Source organism: Rhinopithecus roxellana, chromosome 6 (assembly GCF_007565055.1).
Source record: "Rhinopithecus roxellana isolate Shanxi Qingling chromosome 6, ASM756505v1, whole genome shotgun sequence".
NCBI classification, from domain to species: Eukaryota; Metazoa; Chordata; class Mammalia; order Primates; family Cercopithecidae; genus Rhinopithecus; species Rhinopithecus roxellana.
Window position 1 is genome coordinate 27,062,855 of NC_044554.1, and position 17,053 is coordinate 27,079,907.

At 40.9% G+C, this 17,053-nt stretch overlaps 1 protein-coding gene and 1 pseudogene across 2 annotated transcripts in view; one reads left to right on the top strand and one right to left on the bottom strand.

The window, feature by feature from the left end:
- Nucleotides 1–5,165, bottom strand: part of CTTNBP2 (cortactin binding protein 2) — a 166,567-nt gene extending 161,402 nt beyond the window's left edge. Inside the window, exon 1 of one of the 2 annotated variants that reach the window (XM_010389331.2) lies at nt 4,993–5,165. In XM_010389331.2, the coding sequence (XP_010387633.1) occupies nt 4,993–5,073 (81 nt within the window). In that variant the 5' untranslated portion in view covers nt 5,074–5,165. Of the gene's footprint in view, nt 1–3,898; nt 3,975–4,992 lie in introns of those variants that run through there. The other variant, XM_030933371.1, reaches the window with a different exon arrangement.
- Nucleotides 5,166–9,135: 3,970 nt separating this feature from the next.
- Nucleotides 9,136–15,745, top strand: LOC104682639 (annotated as a pseudogene).
- The last annotated feature ends 1,308 nt before the right edge of the window (nt 15,746–17,053 follow it).

The following is a 17,053-nucleotide window of genomic DNA, read 5'->3' on the forward strand; positions in this document are numbered from 1 at the left end:
GAAGAGGCAGGCCTTTGGAACCATCTTGTCTTTTCAATGAAATATAAAAATGTCAAAACCAAATCATTTGCAAACAAGTATCCACTCCATATAGCAATGTTACCTTGACTACACTACATTTACTATAACCTTTTAAACTGATCTCCAACGTATTAGTTGGTTACTAACAATTTATTTAAACAGAGTATCTCCCCCCACTCTAAAATCAGGATTTCTATATGGAAGGCATCATACTGTACACAGCATTAACAATATGATCTCACTATTTGTGTAAGTTATTTAAAACATTAAAATTTTAAAAATCTTTCAATATCGATATCATCATCCTCTCCTGTACCTGTCCTCTGATTCCTTACCTAACTACCAAGAGAAAAGACAAATCTCTTTTTTCCACATTATACAAGCTTTGCAAAGGTGCACCAACAGAGAATAACGTAATCGAGTGTGTTCAAATAAAGTATCCTTCTAAAGCAATACTCAGACGGGCTTCGGTGGCAAAGTAAATGGAGTTGGGGGATACTGCTCCATCCTTCCTAGGCATATTCAATGTTGAAATTCCAGTTCCACATTTCTGTGCAATTGCAGACTATTCTAAAGGCTTGCCTAACCTCCTTTTTCCTGCCCAATCTTTCCTTTTATTCCCTCTTCCTGTTTCCAAACTTCCCCACATTTCTCTTAATCCCCTATCAATCATCCTCTCCTCCACACTCCAATGGGTGATGCAGCCTTGACTCTATTATTGGAAGGATGCAGGATGGCAGGGGTGCAGCCTCAATCATCATTTTGAAAAGAGAGAATCCAAAGAGAAAACTAATAGTGTTGGAAATTAAACTTTTAAAAAACCTCTATAAAGAATCTAAGAAGTCATTAAGAAAAGCAGCTTGGAAAGGGGCAGTATTAAGATTAAAATTTTTAAAAATTAGAATTAGGGTCATCTTTTTGGATCAAGATCCATAATGTCTATAATGTTAATTATTACAAGTCACAGGCCAATAGTTTCACTATAAGCTAGCTGGTAACACACAAAATGAGTTTTCCAATTAGCCACTCAACATTAAGTTTTATGACACAACTTCTTGGTGAGCTTCCTTTCGTTTTCTTCATTCAATGAATATTTGTGGAACACTTACCATGTGCCTGGCATTGTGCTAAGCACCTTTGCTTTCCTTTACAAGCTTCACACAACTCTCCTCGGAGGTGGAGGCTGCTCTCTCCCAGCCACAGCCTTGCTGCCCACATGATCAACAGCAGATATTTGTAAATGTCTAAGTACCAAGGCTGTGAAACGTTTTCTCACCTCATAAAGTTATGTGAAACACACAAGGATAGAACCAACTGGCAATCTAGCCTAGGCATGGATTCAATCACTGAGGACAATTGTTCTCTAAACAAAATTGTTCCTGTGAGAAATACAATAACAAAGACAGCAACGACAATAATAATAAGGTCCAAAAACTGGGGCAAACAGAAATCTACAACCTATTATTTAAGAAGAAAAAAGAGTGAAATGCAGGACACTGGAAACAGTTATATTCTCATCTTTGGAAAAATAGTCCAGTCAATTTCCTCAACTTTCAAGCTATTTTTCTGAACCATATAACTGCAACCAGAACGGGAATCTCTTCGCTCATCGCTGAAAGCCGTTCGCGTGTGTCTCCCTAGGATATGGCCACATTCACACACTCCTTCCTGCAGTGCTGGTCCAAATCCTCCTTCAATCTCAAGGCCTACCTCAAATGTCATCCTTCTATGGAATTTTCTAGATCCATCCACTATGAACCCTCTCTATGACTGTCTCTCTCCAAACTTCTAATGCAAAACATTTGTACCTCTCATGACACCATCATCTCCAGTTTGATTCCTTGGCACATGGCTGTTTCTATCACTGGAATGTATTACTTTAGCACAGCAAAGATGACACTCATGATGCCTGTATCTCAGTAAGTGTTCAGTAATGTGTGTTAAATCTATGTTATTTCCTATTTAAAAATTAAGCTACAAAACTTTCAACATTCTATAGCTGCCATATAACTATAATTTAGTTTAAAAAAACGCTTAGTGAAATTGGCTACGAAAGTTCTTTTCAGTGCATGTACATGCAATACTGTCACCTGGAAAACAAAACTTTCAAGTTGCCAGCTGTTAATTTGTTTAACATCACTGTTGTGCATTTTAAATCATTGTCCAAGTTTTTCTTTGTCACTGTCACCATGACAACACATTTTATACCTTTTTGCATATTAGCTGCTCCAGAAAAGCTCAGAATGACAAGAATGTTGGTTGGCTTCCCAAATATAGCTCTCAAAAGATCTCCATTTTCCTTTCACTCCAAAATTCTTCGGTGACAATAAACAGCATGAAGATTTCTGTTTTCCATACTGCCTTATCCATTAGGAGTTATTTTCAGAGTAGAAACAGCAATATGGCCTATAAAAGTCATCACATTTGGCTAGGGCACTGAAAATAACCCAGGTTTCCCGGCATGGTTCACAGCAAAGACTATTAATATGATCCTATTGAATAATGTAGCTGTTACCCAGCCTTAAACTTGGGATGCTTTCAGGATTTAAACAGCTAAGAATGAAGATCACAAACTAAATTTAAATCATTCCACTAAAAATGATATTAAACTGAAAACTATAAATTAAGCTTGTTTCTAAGCAACAATCTAGTCAAAGCTTACTGAAAACACTCACTTTCAAAAATAGCCTACTGCTTCAGAGCTTCCATTGACTCCTTACTGCCAAATGTAGACATAAAAATCACAATATGTAAACCAATTTGAAATTCAACAAATCTCCAAAATGCAAAGTGAATTGTTCACTAAAATAAAAATTACGTTATCAGTCAACAAGAATCCAAAGTGCATTAAAACGCCTTTGATTTTTAAGGAGCAATTATGATGGCACATATCACTCCTCTACACTAGCTTTCCTTTCACTTTAAAATCAGTCTATAGGTCAAGTGGCTGGTATGAGAGAACCATGCCTTATGAAGTCAAAACTATTTGGAGAAGTAAAATAAAATGTCCAATATTCTACATAAGAAGCCATCATCAAAATTTTAGCAAAAAGTCAGAAATTATTACTATTTTTTAAACTACTAGATGAAGAATCCTTATTGCATCTCGCAACCCTAAAGGATTCTATGGAAATAGCAAAGAAGGTTCACGTTCGCAGATTTTCCATGGCTCTGCCCATTAACAAGGGTGAAATTATCAAATCCCCAACTATCAGCAGTGAAAATCAGACTTGAAAATTTTAAACAGAAGAGAGGGAACACTGACCTCGTTAACACAGAAATCTTCCTGGCGACCTGGGTTCTGTTTACGATCTAACCAAACAAAACGTTATATCAGCTCTACAGACCATCAGTCGGATATTTGTGTTTGGGTTGTCAGGTGATTAAAATATTGAGGGTAATAGAAACCGATTCTGAGTGGATTAAGTAAACAAATTCAAACTTCCTGGGGAACAGGAAACACACATCCTACACACACACACACACACACACACACACACACACACACACACCCCACACCCTCTTTCTTTTTCCTCTTCCTTCCCCTTTCCCACCTTTTGGGGATGAAGACACCAAATCATTTCCACTTGCCAGAGAGCCTTGTCTCAATAGCTAGTTTCCTTACTGTGCCCCACAGTGGGGAGCTGATTCACATAAGTGGGCAGGTTTCGCTTGAAATCTTAAAGTTCTCATTTTCTATGCAAAGAATGGAAACTCAATTTTCCCAAAAGTTCAAATCAAAACTTGGCCAGTTTTGCAAGTGGAAATCAGCAGTCCTCCTCCCCCTCTCGGTTTCTCCTTCCCTTCCCAGGCTCAGCTCCTCTCACCCCAAGTACCTTCCTCCACATTTCTCCTCTCCCTCTCCAGAAAGCCCTACCTCCAGAGGGTGGGAGGAAGTTAAAGCGGCCCCGGCTGTTTACGCCTGGCCCTGCCCTCTCCCGCTCCTGCACGGACTCTGCTCAGGTCTTGAGAGGAAGAGAGGGGGCGTCCACGCCCCGCTCACTCCATCCCACCCCGATCCTTTGGCGGGAGCAGCCAGATCTGGCCAAGAGTGGGAGGCGCTCCTAGATCTGCCTTTCTCTGCAGCTCCTTGCAGCTCCTACGAAGCTGCTTCTCAAACACTGAGAACGTTTTCTACCCAGGAAATGTGGGTCCAGCCCTTCCCCAAGGTAGAGGCTGGAAACCACCAGTGAGTCTCTACATGGAGTTATTCAGGGGGGTGAAAGGAAGGACCAGTCATGAATGGTAGCTCATTCAGCTTCTAGACTCCAGAGAAGAACAATGTCTTGAAACCAGGTGCAGAACCTCCACCTCTCCTGGGCATCGCCTTGGGAAGAACTAACCCATCCACCCGACCCCAATCACCACCACCAACTGATGGGGCAGCAGGCTGCTAGGACCTAAAGCGCTGGCCTCAGCGGCAGCGGCGCCGCAGCAGGACACGGCCCTCTCCCAATGGGCCTCCCGAAGGCACAGGAACAGATGCACACAATGGGCATTCCCACACCTGCTGGGCGATGGCCCACCTCCCCCAAGCTGCTCTCCCGGGTCCGCTGAGCGGTACCAGGCACCCTTGAGACACGCGCTCGCAACCACGCGCGCAGCGAGAGGTGAACAATGGGGGGTCAAATTCGCCAGGAAACACGTCCCAGCCTTCGCCCCCGGCCAGAAGCGACCGCAGCGGAGGGAGTGGGCATAGGGGTCCACTGGACGCACGCAGGGAGCTGGGAGAACCGAGCGACTCGGGGCCGCTTCCCGTGGGGCGCAGAAGGGACAGGAGGGATCCCTAGCCCGGGTGGCCGGTCCGCTCCCACCGGCCTCCGCCGTGTGGGCACCCCGAGAAAGGGGCACCGGAGGGTCCCGGGCTTACGGAACGCCCCGGGGGTGCGGAGCCGGGTCCGGCTGGGACCCCGGCGCCGCCCCCAGCCCGCGTCTACACTCGCCCCGCGCCCGCCCGGGGAATTCGGTTACCGCCGCCTCCGCCGCGGCCCCCGCCGCGTCCTCCGGGGCCCGGGACAAGTCGGGCTCGCAGCTCGCGCCATCCGTCGCCATCTTCCTGCTCTAGCGGATCCGAATGCGAGCTCGGAGCCGCGGCTCCGGACTCAGCCTTCTCCGCGCGGGCGGCGCTTAACCCGCTGCTGTCCGGGACGCGGGCGCGGGGAGCCGGGAGCCGCCGCACTCCCTCCGCCCCTCGCCACCGCCCTCGCCGCTTAACCCGCTGCGCGCCGCAGCGCCCCGCCTCGGTCCCGCCCCGCGCCCCGCGCCTCGCGCCCGGCTGGGCCAGCCGCGGGCTCGTGGAGGTGCGAGAAATGGGCGCACGACCTGGCTCCGCTGCGGCCCTGCGCGCGTACTGGGGATCAAAGACCACGGAAGAGGTGAAGGGAGAAAGCGCCCTAGGAGCAATGCATTCCGCAGAACCCCCACCAAGCCGGAGAAATCAGTGCACAGACCGGATTAAATGTCAGGCCTCCTGAATCTGAATTCTGTGAAAGATCAGGGAAAATCCTACACTTCAGCTCCCTCTATCCCACCGCGAGAAATCACATAGGGCACCCCTTTCTTCTTAAATTGCTCTTTCTTAAATTTCATTGCCGCCAGGGTATTTTTACCCTCCCAATATGTATACACACCTGGCTCTGATTTATTCTATCGTTGACTCTAGTCCTTCTCCAAAAACAATTCTCAGATGAAAACGATTTGTCTGTCCTGTTTTCTTTTAGTACGAGGCACCAGCCCCTCAGCTCCTAACTTTCTATACAATCTCCTTTTCAGGGAACGTGTAGTGGGCTGTTTTATATCTATGACCCCCCAAGTCTGAGGTCTCTCCTGAAGGACTAACCAAGAAGTGTTAAATGTCATAGCTTTAAAAGCTAAATGTCATGCCCTCTACTTCTGAGACAATTTAAAAAAATTACTCCCTAGTGTGAGGACACGTGTACATATACACCAAAAACAACCAAACAAAAGCCACCTTTGTAAAAATAGATGTTATGGGAATTACACGTCTCAGAAGATTTTTCGTGAGATGAGTGAATTAGGCCCAAACTCTTAATTTTCCCTTCCCACATCTAATTCGGTTCCTACCCTTTGCTGCCAATTTCCAGAATGTGAAAATCTATCACCTCACCAAGACCATATGGTACAGCCCTTGCGAAATCACCAGATCCCCAAAAATGTGTCGAATGCATAAAATCAAATCGAGACATTCAAGCTGTGTCTCAAAGACGTAAACTCAAACCACAACCAAATCCTGCACTTGAAATTTTGGAAGATGAATGACTGGAATGTTCAGTCCAAGGGTTACAGATCAAAGCTTTTTTTTTTTTCTTTCTCTTTCTCTCTCTTTCTTCTTTCTTTCTCTTTCTTTCTTTCCTTCTTTCTTTCTTTCTTTCTTTCTTTCTTTCTTTCTTTCTTTCTTTCTTCTTTCTTTTTTTTTCGGCAGGCTCCTAATGACAGATTTTGACTCTTTAATTGTTCCACTTTCCAAAGTAGACCCAAATATGACACAAACCAGGGCAGAGAAAGTTTTTTTCTGCAAAGACCCTAAAAGGGATTGATTAATAAACCGTGAAAAGTTCCCTCCCAGAAGAGAGGTCAAGAAAGAACTTTACCTAGAACTCTGGGGCTAAAAGTCAGAGACTTAGAAATCATCTCCAGGTTATCCTGTGAGTACAGGTACTTATTTATTCATTTATTTTTATTGACTCTGATAGTTACTCCCTCACGTATCCCTTTAATATCCATCCCTGTTCATTATACAACTTTCCTTTATTAAGTATACTCTCTAAAACTACTCAATATTAGAATAACTAGATTTCTTTAAGATGAAAGAAAAGCATTGGACAGTAAAAGGTAGATGCCAAACTGATAGTAAAAATGTAAAGTCCAAGAGCATTCCTTGTTCTTTTCAAAACGCGTTTTCACACATTGCAAGGCAATTTTCTTGATTCTGATGTTGAATACTCCCCAAGCAATTAACTGGCAAACTTCTGGAAAAAAAAATAGCAATAAATTTTACTCAGGGTTAAGAGTTAGAAATATGAAATGACACTATCTCTGGGAAGCAAATCCCTTTTGTACATGCAGCCCAGTTTAAAAAAAAAAAAGTTGGGGAAAAAAATAGCTTGTATTCACCTAAATACAATTAAAGCAGGATCATGTCACAAGGAAATCAGTCCCTGTCCCCCGCAACCACCCCCCTACCCATCCTTTTTTGTTTGTTTTTGTGAAATGGAAAAAATAAAAATAAAAAAACAGTGATAAAAATCACAGGACACCACATTCTCTAACCTCCAAAATCCAGGACCTTGGAAGGAGAGTTGACAGCCTTCTGTTTCCACCTTAAAACCAGCACTGTTGAAGGTTGGCTAAGGATTTCACCTACTGCACAGAAGGGGCACACTAGGAGTTAACTTCCTCACCAATAGCCTGGCCTGGGGCTGCTTCTCCACCAGGAGGACACTTGCATGTTTAAATTCCCTCTTGAGAATTAGCCTCTGCTACTATTGCAAATTAACTCTTTCTAAGACTTTCTTTGCACAAAGGCAGGCTCTATTACAGTCAAAGCAAATAGATCTGAAAGGGTAGTGACTTGATGGCTCCAGAAATTAAATCTTTTGAAGCCTCATTAAATAGCTAAATAATAATAATAATAGATATCCCAGGGCAACAGTGAAAATTACTGAAAGGCAGGGTAAAAAAGGAGAGCGACAGAAGTATAAACAAGAGGAAAATAAATCCCTACAACAAAAATGAATCATGAGTCTTAATCAATAACTTCCTTTTGGCGTTAAAATGGAAGGAGTAATACCGAATATATTGCAAATAGAGAAAACTATTATCTACATCCTTTTTTTGTATCATAATAATGATGCTGATGACCCACTGACTAAAGAATTTGAGGGTAATTATTTTCCAAACCCTGGAATAGAGGTATTTGTGCTGAGCTATAGCACACTCTCTAAGGGTGAAATGACAAGGGAAATGAGTTCTTGAAGGTAGAAATGCAGACAGATGTTTGGGTGCCAAGTGGTTTCTGATTAAACCATGTCCTTGGCTTCATCAACCACATCCTTCAGCCCACTAAACCAAAAACCCAGAGAGTTATACATAATAAAAAAACAGGACGCTTCCTTCCATGTGAAAAGATAGAGTAATATACACAGAGTCTAAAACTGTTTCTGTCATGGAGTAAGAGAATTCTTTATTTCAGTCAAATGACAACATTTATGTTAATTCCAAAGAGCAAACCATATGTCATCATGTCTTGGTATTGCCAAATGACAAAATTACTGAGTAGCAAATCATTTCTGACTGTATCCGCAAGCCTATAGTTACACAATTTAAATATTGTAGACCATGCTCGTCCCTGTCTGCAGCACGGTGACCAACCTAGGAAGCCCCAAATCTTGACATCAGGAACTCTGCAGATGAGCTCTGAGTGTCCACTGCCAGAAACGAGTCTTCCTATGACTTGACTACATTCCCTCATAGTCAGGTTGTCATTATCTACATGTGCCTCAAGCTTTTTGTGGATTTTACTCAGTAAATTTAATTCTAATATAGTTAGCCACTCTTGTCAACAATCTATGGTTTTGGAAGGCCTCCTCCACCAACTGCAGTTGATGTGTGCCAAAGGAATGCAAGCTAATTTTACCTAAGCTAAAGCAAAACATAATTAGGGAATTAAATCTGCTATGTAGGAAGCAAGCCAAAGGGAAACATAAATAATTATCACAATCACTCCCAGGCCCTTTTAATACCACCTTTAACTGGGAACTGTATTTGTTCGTTCAATTGCTGAAATAATGTCCAAATATAAGATTTGACTGCAAGGTTAGAGCCACATTAAGAAAATCATCCCCCAGTACAGTCACTCTAAGAACAGAAACCAGCTAATACCAAACAATGAGGTAGTGTTGGTTCCATTCTCTTGCATGGTTTTCACATTTTAAGTCATTACTTGTTGGTTTGGACTCTTATCTGCAGAAGTCATTTACAAGAGTAAATTTTAGTGCAGAAAGATGTTTTAGTACAAAACCATTATGGAAAAATAATTTTAACAACAACAAAAAAATATGTTCCACTCTTGCCCCTTATCCACCTGAATTGGAAATGGACCTGAATATTTCTCTTTATTCAGCGTCTTTAGCAACCTCACAAGCCTGCAGTATATAGTTACTAGGCAACCATTAAAGCAGGGTGTTTATACCATTAGGCATTAATTACAGTAGAGCTTCATTTTTCTTAGAAAGTTTAAAAACTATATAAATAGGTTGTGAGATCAGGCCCTTTTCTCCTCTGATTAGAAGTGTGGATCCAGCTGTAAAACCACAGCTGAGATTTTTCTTTCACTTGGGAATACGCACCGTTCAACACAAAAGGAAATTTAGTATTTGAAGAATTAATAAGAACACTAAAGATGTTGTCTTTGGATTTTAATACATATGCATATGGCATTTATGATTGACTCAGTGAGGATTTACTTGGGATACAAAAAGCAGGAGAAAAGCTATGCATGTATAACTCTCCTGTGCCAAACTGTGAAATAAACCAATACATTAACACTTCCTAGACAATCATAATCAATTGTCATATACCAAATTAATAGAGTTTCAAATACATTTGGAATTTTTGAGATGTAAATTTTACCTTACCCTGCCTCAAATCTCACTTGATGGCAATAGTTTGCAGTTGTCTTTTTTTACCATCAAGACTTTTTATATTAATCCAAATTAGTTGGGGTTATTTAAAAATCACCTGGAAATGTGATGACATCATTTGAAAATACATACATATATATAGTAGGAGCTGTTCAGTTAACCAATAAGTATACAATATAATTTAATTCATAATATTTATAAAACAATGTCATGGCTAGACTTGAATGATTAATTTATTTCATTTCTTGATTCAAGAACGGAAGGGAAAAAAAGCGTTGGTATTGCTATTTTCATTCTGAGGAAGGTGAAATTGTAGAATAATAAGAAAAAATACTTCTAACAAATCATAATTAAGGTCTAAGCAGCTTGAAATGTTTTATTCTGGCAATTAAATAAAAATTTAACTACTGAAAATGTTTCATGCTAGCAATGCAATCAATATTTTTTTCTTATGGCAAAAGATAAATAGCCACATACTGGTCATTACTATCATAATCATCATGACAACCTCACTCACTATCCGTTTCAGCATTAACATCTTTGTTAAGAATCAGTTCAGTTGGGACATATTTTACCACTACTTTTTTCCTCCCTTTGACGTCTGTTAAGGACTCACTTTGTTGGCTTGCAGCCGCTACCTCCTGACAATTGATCATCCAAAGGACACCATGCCATCTGATTCACAAAACACATTTGCTTGACACTCTTCTGCCTTGACCAGCCCTCCATCCTCACCCAATGTGGCCACAGATGCCATTAGAATGGTGGAGGAGAACTCCACTCCCAGACTTTAAAATTTGAGGTGGCAGCAGGTTAGGAATTGAACTGAACCTGCTAAACATTACCTGACTTCGAATAGTGGGTAAAGGCACCCCATATTCAAATCCACATTGCATTGTTCTATTTTCTGTACAGAAACATTTTTACAACTATAGAAGAAAACATAACCAGAATCATAGTTTTGTGGGGATTTTTTGAGATGATTCCATTCTCATTGCCCAGGCTGGAATGAAATGGCACGATCTCAGCTCACTGCAACCTCTGCCTCCCAGGTTCAAGTGATTCTCCTGCCTCAGCCTCATGAGTAGCTGGGATTATAAGTGTCTGCCACCATGCCCAGCTAATTTTTTTGTATTTTTAGTAGAGACAGGGTTTCACATGTTGACCAGGCTGCTCTCGAACTCCTGACCTCAGGCGATCTGCCCGCCTCAGCCTCCCAAAGTGCTGGGATCACAGGCGTGAGCCACCTCGCCTGGCCAGTTTCGTGTTTTTATTTTATTTTTATTTTTATTTACTTAAGAGAAGGTCTTGCTCTATTACCTAGGCTGGAGTGCAGGGATGTGACTACGGCTCACTGCAGCCTCAACCTCCTGGGCTAAAGAGACTCTTCTACCTCAGCCTCCTGAATAGCTAGGACCACAGGTGTGTGCCACCACACCTGATAATTTTCTTTCTTTTTTTTTTTTTTTTTTTTTTTGCTTGAGACAGGGTCTTAGTATGTTGCCCGGGCTTGTCTCAAACTCCTGGGCTGAAGCCATCATTCCACCTCAGATTCCCAAAGTTCTGAGATTACAGGCATGAACCATTGTGCCTGGCCCAGAATTGTAGATTTAAACATGAGCAGTAAAGAAACAAAGCTGCTAGAACAAAAATATTTTCATGAACTTGTAATCAGAACATAAGTTCTTCATTTTAATGTTATCCAACTTATCTTTATCTTGTATGGTTAGTGTTTTTTTGTGTCCTGTTTATGAAATTTTTGCTGAGCTCCTAAGTCACCGAGATGCTGTTTTCTGCCGGTTTTCTTAAGAGTCTCATCCCACACATGCCCAGCTTAGAATTCTGCCTAATTTTGAGAGGAATTGCATGCATACTTTTTGGGCTCTTTTTCTGAAGTGTCTTCCTCCTCTGGAACTTTGTCCTTCAAGTCCGAGACTCTTGGGCAACTACCGAAGCCTGAGCTCTATCTTCTTAGCCCAGCAAAAGTCATCTTTATTCCCCAACTGCCCCATTCCCATCCTAGCTCTTCCTTCAAGAATCATAGCTTTTAGTGCCAGGCGCAGTGGCTCATACCTGTAATCCCAGCACTTTGGGAGGCTGAAGTGTGTGGATCACCTGAGGTCAGGAGTTGAAACCAGCCTAGCCAACATGGCGAAATCCTGTCTCTACTAAAAATACAAAAAATTAGCCAGGCATGGTGGAGGCCACCTGTAATCCCAGCTACTTGGAAGGCTGAGGCACAAGAATCACTTGAACCCTGGAGGCGGAGGTTGCAGTAAGCTGAGATCACACCATTGCTCTCCAGCCTGGGCAACAGAGCGAGACTCTGTCTCAAAAAAAAAGAAAAAAGAAAAAAAAGAATCATAGCTCCTAAAGTCCTGTCTGCACTCACGGCTTGCCAGTGCCTTTTAACAGTTGTTTTATACAGGTTGTTCCACTTTTTTATTTCAGGAGGAGATTTGGCCCAATACTAGCTTCTCTGTCATGATCAGAACTGAAAAACACACTTACTTTTAGAGAGTATTTATAAGAAAACTTACTAATGTTTCCTTGCCTAATTGAATCATAAACAGGACTGTATTATTTGTTTTTGTATCCTGGGAGTGAGGTGAACCCAACTTAGACTCTCTATTTGCCATCGACAAATAGAGCCCAGGCACAAATCTGCTACCTCATCTGTAGTTGACATGAAAAACCAGGCTAGCAATAAAGGACCACATTGCATTCATGGAATATAATACATAATACATGTAGAACAAAGCCATCTCAAATGTGAAGATTCTAGTACGCTCTGAAAACTTTTGGCAGATTTTCTGAACTTCGAGGTCAAATGAAGATTAGTGGGTCTGTAAGAACATGAACTCTACACTAGTAATATCTGACACTGAGCCCAACACATAACAAGCAGTCAAGAAATATTTATTCAGATTAATTGAATGGAATAGATGTGTGGATAGATGGAAAGATAAATGACTAAATGGATCAAGTAAATATTACTCCTTTCTTACCTTCTCTCATGAGCCCCTTTGACATTGCAGTGAAGCCTATGAATTTCTTCTCAGAAAAAAAGTTTTAAATACATAAAATAAAACACACAAGATCTTAAAGGAAACAATTATATTAAAATCCAGTGATCAAAATTCTGCATATAAAAAACAAATTTATAATGTAGTGTGGAAATGTTTATTAGCACAGTAAATAACAAGATATAGTGGTGAACTTCATAATTAATATAATTTTGAAGTTTCCATGATTGTAATTTTTTTTTTGAGACAGAGTCTCACTCTGTTGTCTAGACTGGAGTGCAGTGGAGTGACCTCAGCTCACTGCAGCCTCAGCCTCTGAGTTCAAGCAGTTCTCCCACTCAGCCTCCCAAGTAGCTGGAACTACAGGTGCCTGCCACCATGCCCAGGTAATTTTTGGATTTTTAGTAGGGGGGTGGTTCGTCTTGTTGACCAGGCTGGTCTTGAACTCCTGACTTCAAGTGATATGCCTGCCTCAGCCTCCCAGAATGCTGGGTTTACAGACATGAGCCACTGCATCAGACCCCATGATTGTAAATTATATTTTGAGATATCTGCAACAATTGTATTGAGATTTAAACGTATCTGTAACTTCTGCTATGACACAGTCCCAGATACTACAAGGTCTCTTATGGCCTGTTGCCTTGAGTTATAATTGAAATAAATGCTCACTATGAGAGGTTAGGAAGCATTAAAATATTTAATTTTAATTTTTTAAAAAAGTTCGTGTTTAAAAATTTCATGTTTATAAAATGTACATATTAAATGTGTTAATTAAATTGTTTTGAGAGATTAAAATTTAGATGTGATAGGTCAACTAGGGTATGCTAAGTAAGAGAGAGCTTAGAAGATCACCAAATGCTCTGTCCTCCAAACAAATACAACTTAGGTAGCATACTCTACAGTAGTAGTTAAATTCAAGGTTACATTATTAAAACTTCTTTCTAGCTGTGTGACCTTGGACAAGTATTATGTCTCAGTTATCTCTTCGGTTAAGTGGTAATCATAATGGCTCTTATCTCTACAGGGTTGTTGAGAGGATTACATTAACTCATTTAAAGCACTTAGAATAGCGTCTGACCCCCAGTAAGTTTTGGCTCTTATTACCATTTTCATGCTCTTCATATACTTATTAAATAATTAACAATCACTCTAATATACATGGAGTTTCAGAAAGAAATAACTTGTTGAATTAATAAAAATGATTCTACAACTACACAACAGTCCCAACAAGGCTATTTGTATAAATTTTTAATTTTAAACCAAATATTCCATGATTTTAGATTAAATATTAAAACTCTCAATAAATGCTTGCAAAAGTCTTAATAGAGAAACTCAGGATGAATCATATAAATTGGAAAGTCGCTGCCATTTCATGGATTGCTGGCTGAGTGACAGCATCAGTGGGTGCTGGGGCAGAGGGAAGTGGGAAGACGAATCGGAGGGTGTGGATTTGAGCCTGCACATTTTTACAGTAAATCAACAGTCACCAACCTTTTTGGCACCGGGGACCAGTTTCACGGAAGACAGTCGTTCACAGGGGTGGGTGGGGGATGGTTTCATGGATGAAACTCTTTCACCTTGGATTATCAGGCATTAGTCTCGTAAGTAGCCCACAATTTGGATCCCTTGCATGCTCAATTCACAATAAGGTTGGTACTCCTATGAGAATCTAATACTGTGGCTGATCTGACAGGAAGCGGAGCTCAGGTGGTAATGCTTGCTTGCTTGATGGCCACTCACCTGCTGTGCTGCCCAGTTCCTAACAGGCCATGGACCAGTACTGGCAGGCACCCAGGCTGTGGGAACCCCTTCCCTAGATCTGGAAATACATCATGATTCCTATCCATTGGACAATGAAGTTTATGTAGGTAATCTTTGAAACAATGGCAAAAAGACCAAATTGGAACAGGCTTTAGGCTACTATGGACCACTCCGAAGTGTGTGGGTTGATTTTCTTGAATTTTGGAGAGCCCTGAGATGCAGCTGATGCTATCTGAGAGCTCAGTGGAAGAACACTCTGTGACTACCATGTAGGAGTGGGACTGGCATGGCGCAGTGGCTCACACCTGGAATCCCAACACTTTAGGAGGCAAGGTGGTCAGATCACTTGAGGCCAGGAGTTCGAGACCAGCCTGGCCAACATGGTGAAACTCAGTCTCTATTTAAAAAAAAAAAAAAAAAAAAAAAAAAAAAAATATATATATATATATATATATATATAAAATATATATAAATAAATATATATATATATATATATATATAGCTAGATGTGGTGGCAGGCACCTGTAATCCCAGCTACTTGGGAGGCTGAGGCACAAAAATCGCTTGAACTGGGGAGGTGGAGGTTACAGTGAGAAGATAAGGCATCATTGCACTCCAGCCTGGGTGATAGACTGAGACTCGATCTCAAAAATAAAATAAAATAAAATAAAATAAAATAAAATAAAATAAAATAAAATAAAAGGAGTGGAACTGTCAAATGGTGGAAAAAGAAAAGTAAGAAGTAGAAATCATGGCCCACCTCCCTCTTGGGGGCCTTACCCTCGAGATGATTATCGTAGAAGGAGTCTGCCACTTTGCTGCAGATCTCCAAGAAGGAGAAGCTTCTCTCACAGCCAGAGCAGGTTCCTTTCTAGAAACAGGAGAAGAGAGAGACCACTGTCTTGGGAGAGAAATCACAAGTTGTCCCGATCCTTCTCTAGGTCTCATAGCAGATCTAGGTCAAATGAAAGGAAATATAAGACCAGTTTGCAAGAGAAGAGGTGTACAGGAAATTACTTCACTTGACAGGAGTATATACAGAAAATTCAAGTTTTATTCGAAACTTCTTAAACTTGTTTCATTTTAAAGATGTTTTAGTTGTTCAGATTTGTTTGTCTCTTGAAACAGTGACACACAAAGGTATAATTTTCTATGGTTTGAAATGGATCATATGAGACATGAAATACCAAGAATTGTTACTTTACAATGTTCCCTTAAGCAAAATTGAGTTTGCTTTGAACTTTACACATAGACTGATAATAAACCTCTAAATCCTGCCCAGCAGAAGTGTGATCTTTTTTTTTTTTTTTTTTAACACAGAAACAACTGGCAAAAATTGAAGTAAGATTTGCTTTTTTTTTCATAACTAGAATACAGTATGCAACTAAGTTGCACAAGCAGTTTTTAAAAGCTGCTGTGAAACACAAGCCATCAGGTAAAAAGAAACACTGCACTCTTAAGTTAGAGATTTTTAAAAACCCCACAGAAGTCCAAAATCAAGTTGCTAGCACCTATGGTTCCTGATGAGGGTCCTCTTCCTAGCTTATAGATGGCCAGCTTCCTGCTGCATCCTCACATGGCCTTTCCTCAGTGCATGTGCAGAGAGAGAGATTTTTCTCTTCTGCCACCCACTAATAATACAACCATAAGGACTTCACCTTCACAACCTAATCTAACTCTAATTACTTCTCAAAGACTTCTCCAAATATCATTACATCCAGGGTAAGGGCTTCACATATGAATATTAGGGGGACATGATCACTCCGTCCTGTAAGATTCAAGTTCATTTCTGTACCATCTCATTCACCTGATTTTAACAAACTTTAATGGGTCTGAGAAAAAGAAGATTCACAGCCAGGCCATCACGAATTGTGCATAGCTTGTTGCATGTTTTATTTATGCCTGCGGTGTACCCTACATGCAAACATTTTCTGACAATGTTGCAGGGCCCAGAATCACCCACACTACACAACTCAGTGTAGTTGTAGTGAGTGGGGATGCCACTCATCTGGTAGTCTATGTAAATGGCATCCTCATGCTCCACAGAAATCTGAATAGGAAAACTCAGAAAACACTGGTATGATGAAAATCCAAGGGACTTGGTCTTGAAGACCTGTTTGAGCATAATTTCTCTGTGACCTGACGCAAGTCACTGATCTTCAGTGAGTCTAGTTTTGTCTCTACAAAATGGGAATGATACTTTCAATACTCACTTTACAGGGTTGTTGTAAGGATTCAATGAGATTAATATGGACAAATGCCTGAATGCTGAAAACAGCTACACAAGTAGTATTATGGGCTTGATTTACCTTCCAGCCCTTGCATTCAAGGGTTCTTTCAGTTGGATATAGACAGCCTCATCATTAAGAAACCCCAACAGCCCTTAGTTGGGTCAGACCATGTTGGAACTTCTGTTCTATATACACATATTTCTGAGCTCTTTATTAAGGAAATGCCTCTGGAGTTTAAGCATAGAAGGAGTTTCTCTTTCCCTCATTACCACATTTTTCAAAAAGTGAAATTTCTTCTGTCAAAACACATCAAGATACCATGGTGACAATTGCTATAGAAATGCTAGATTTG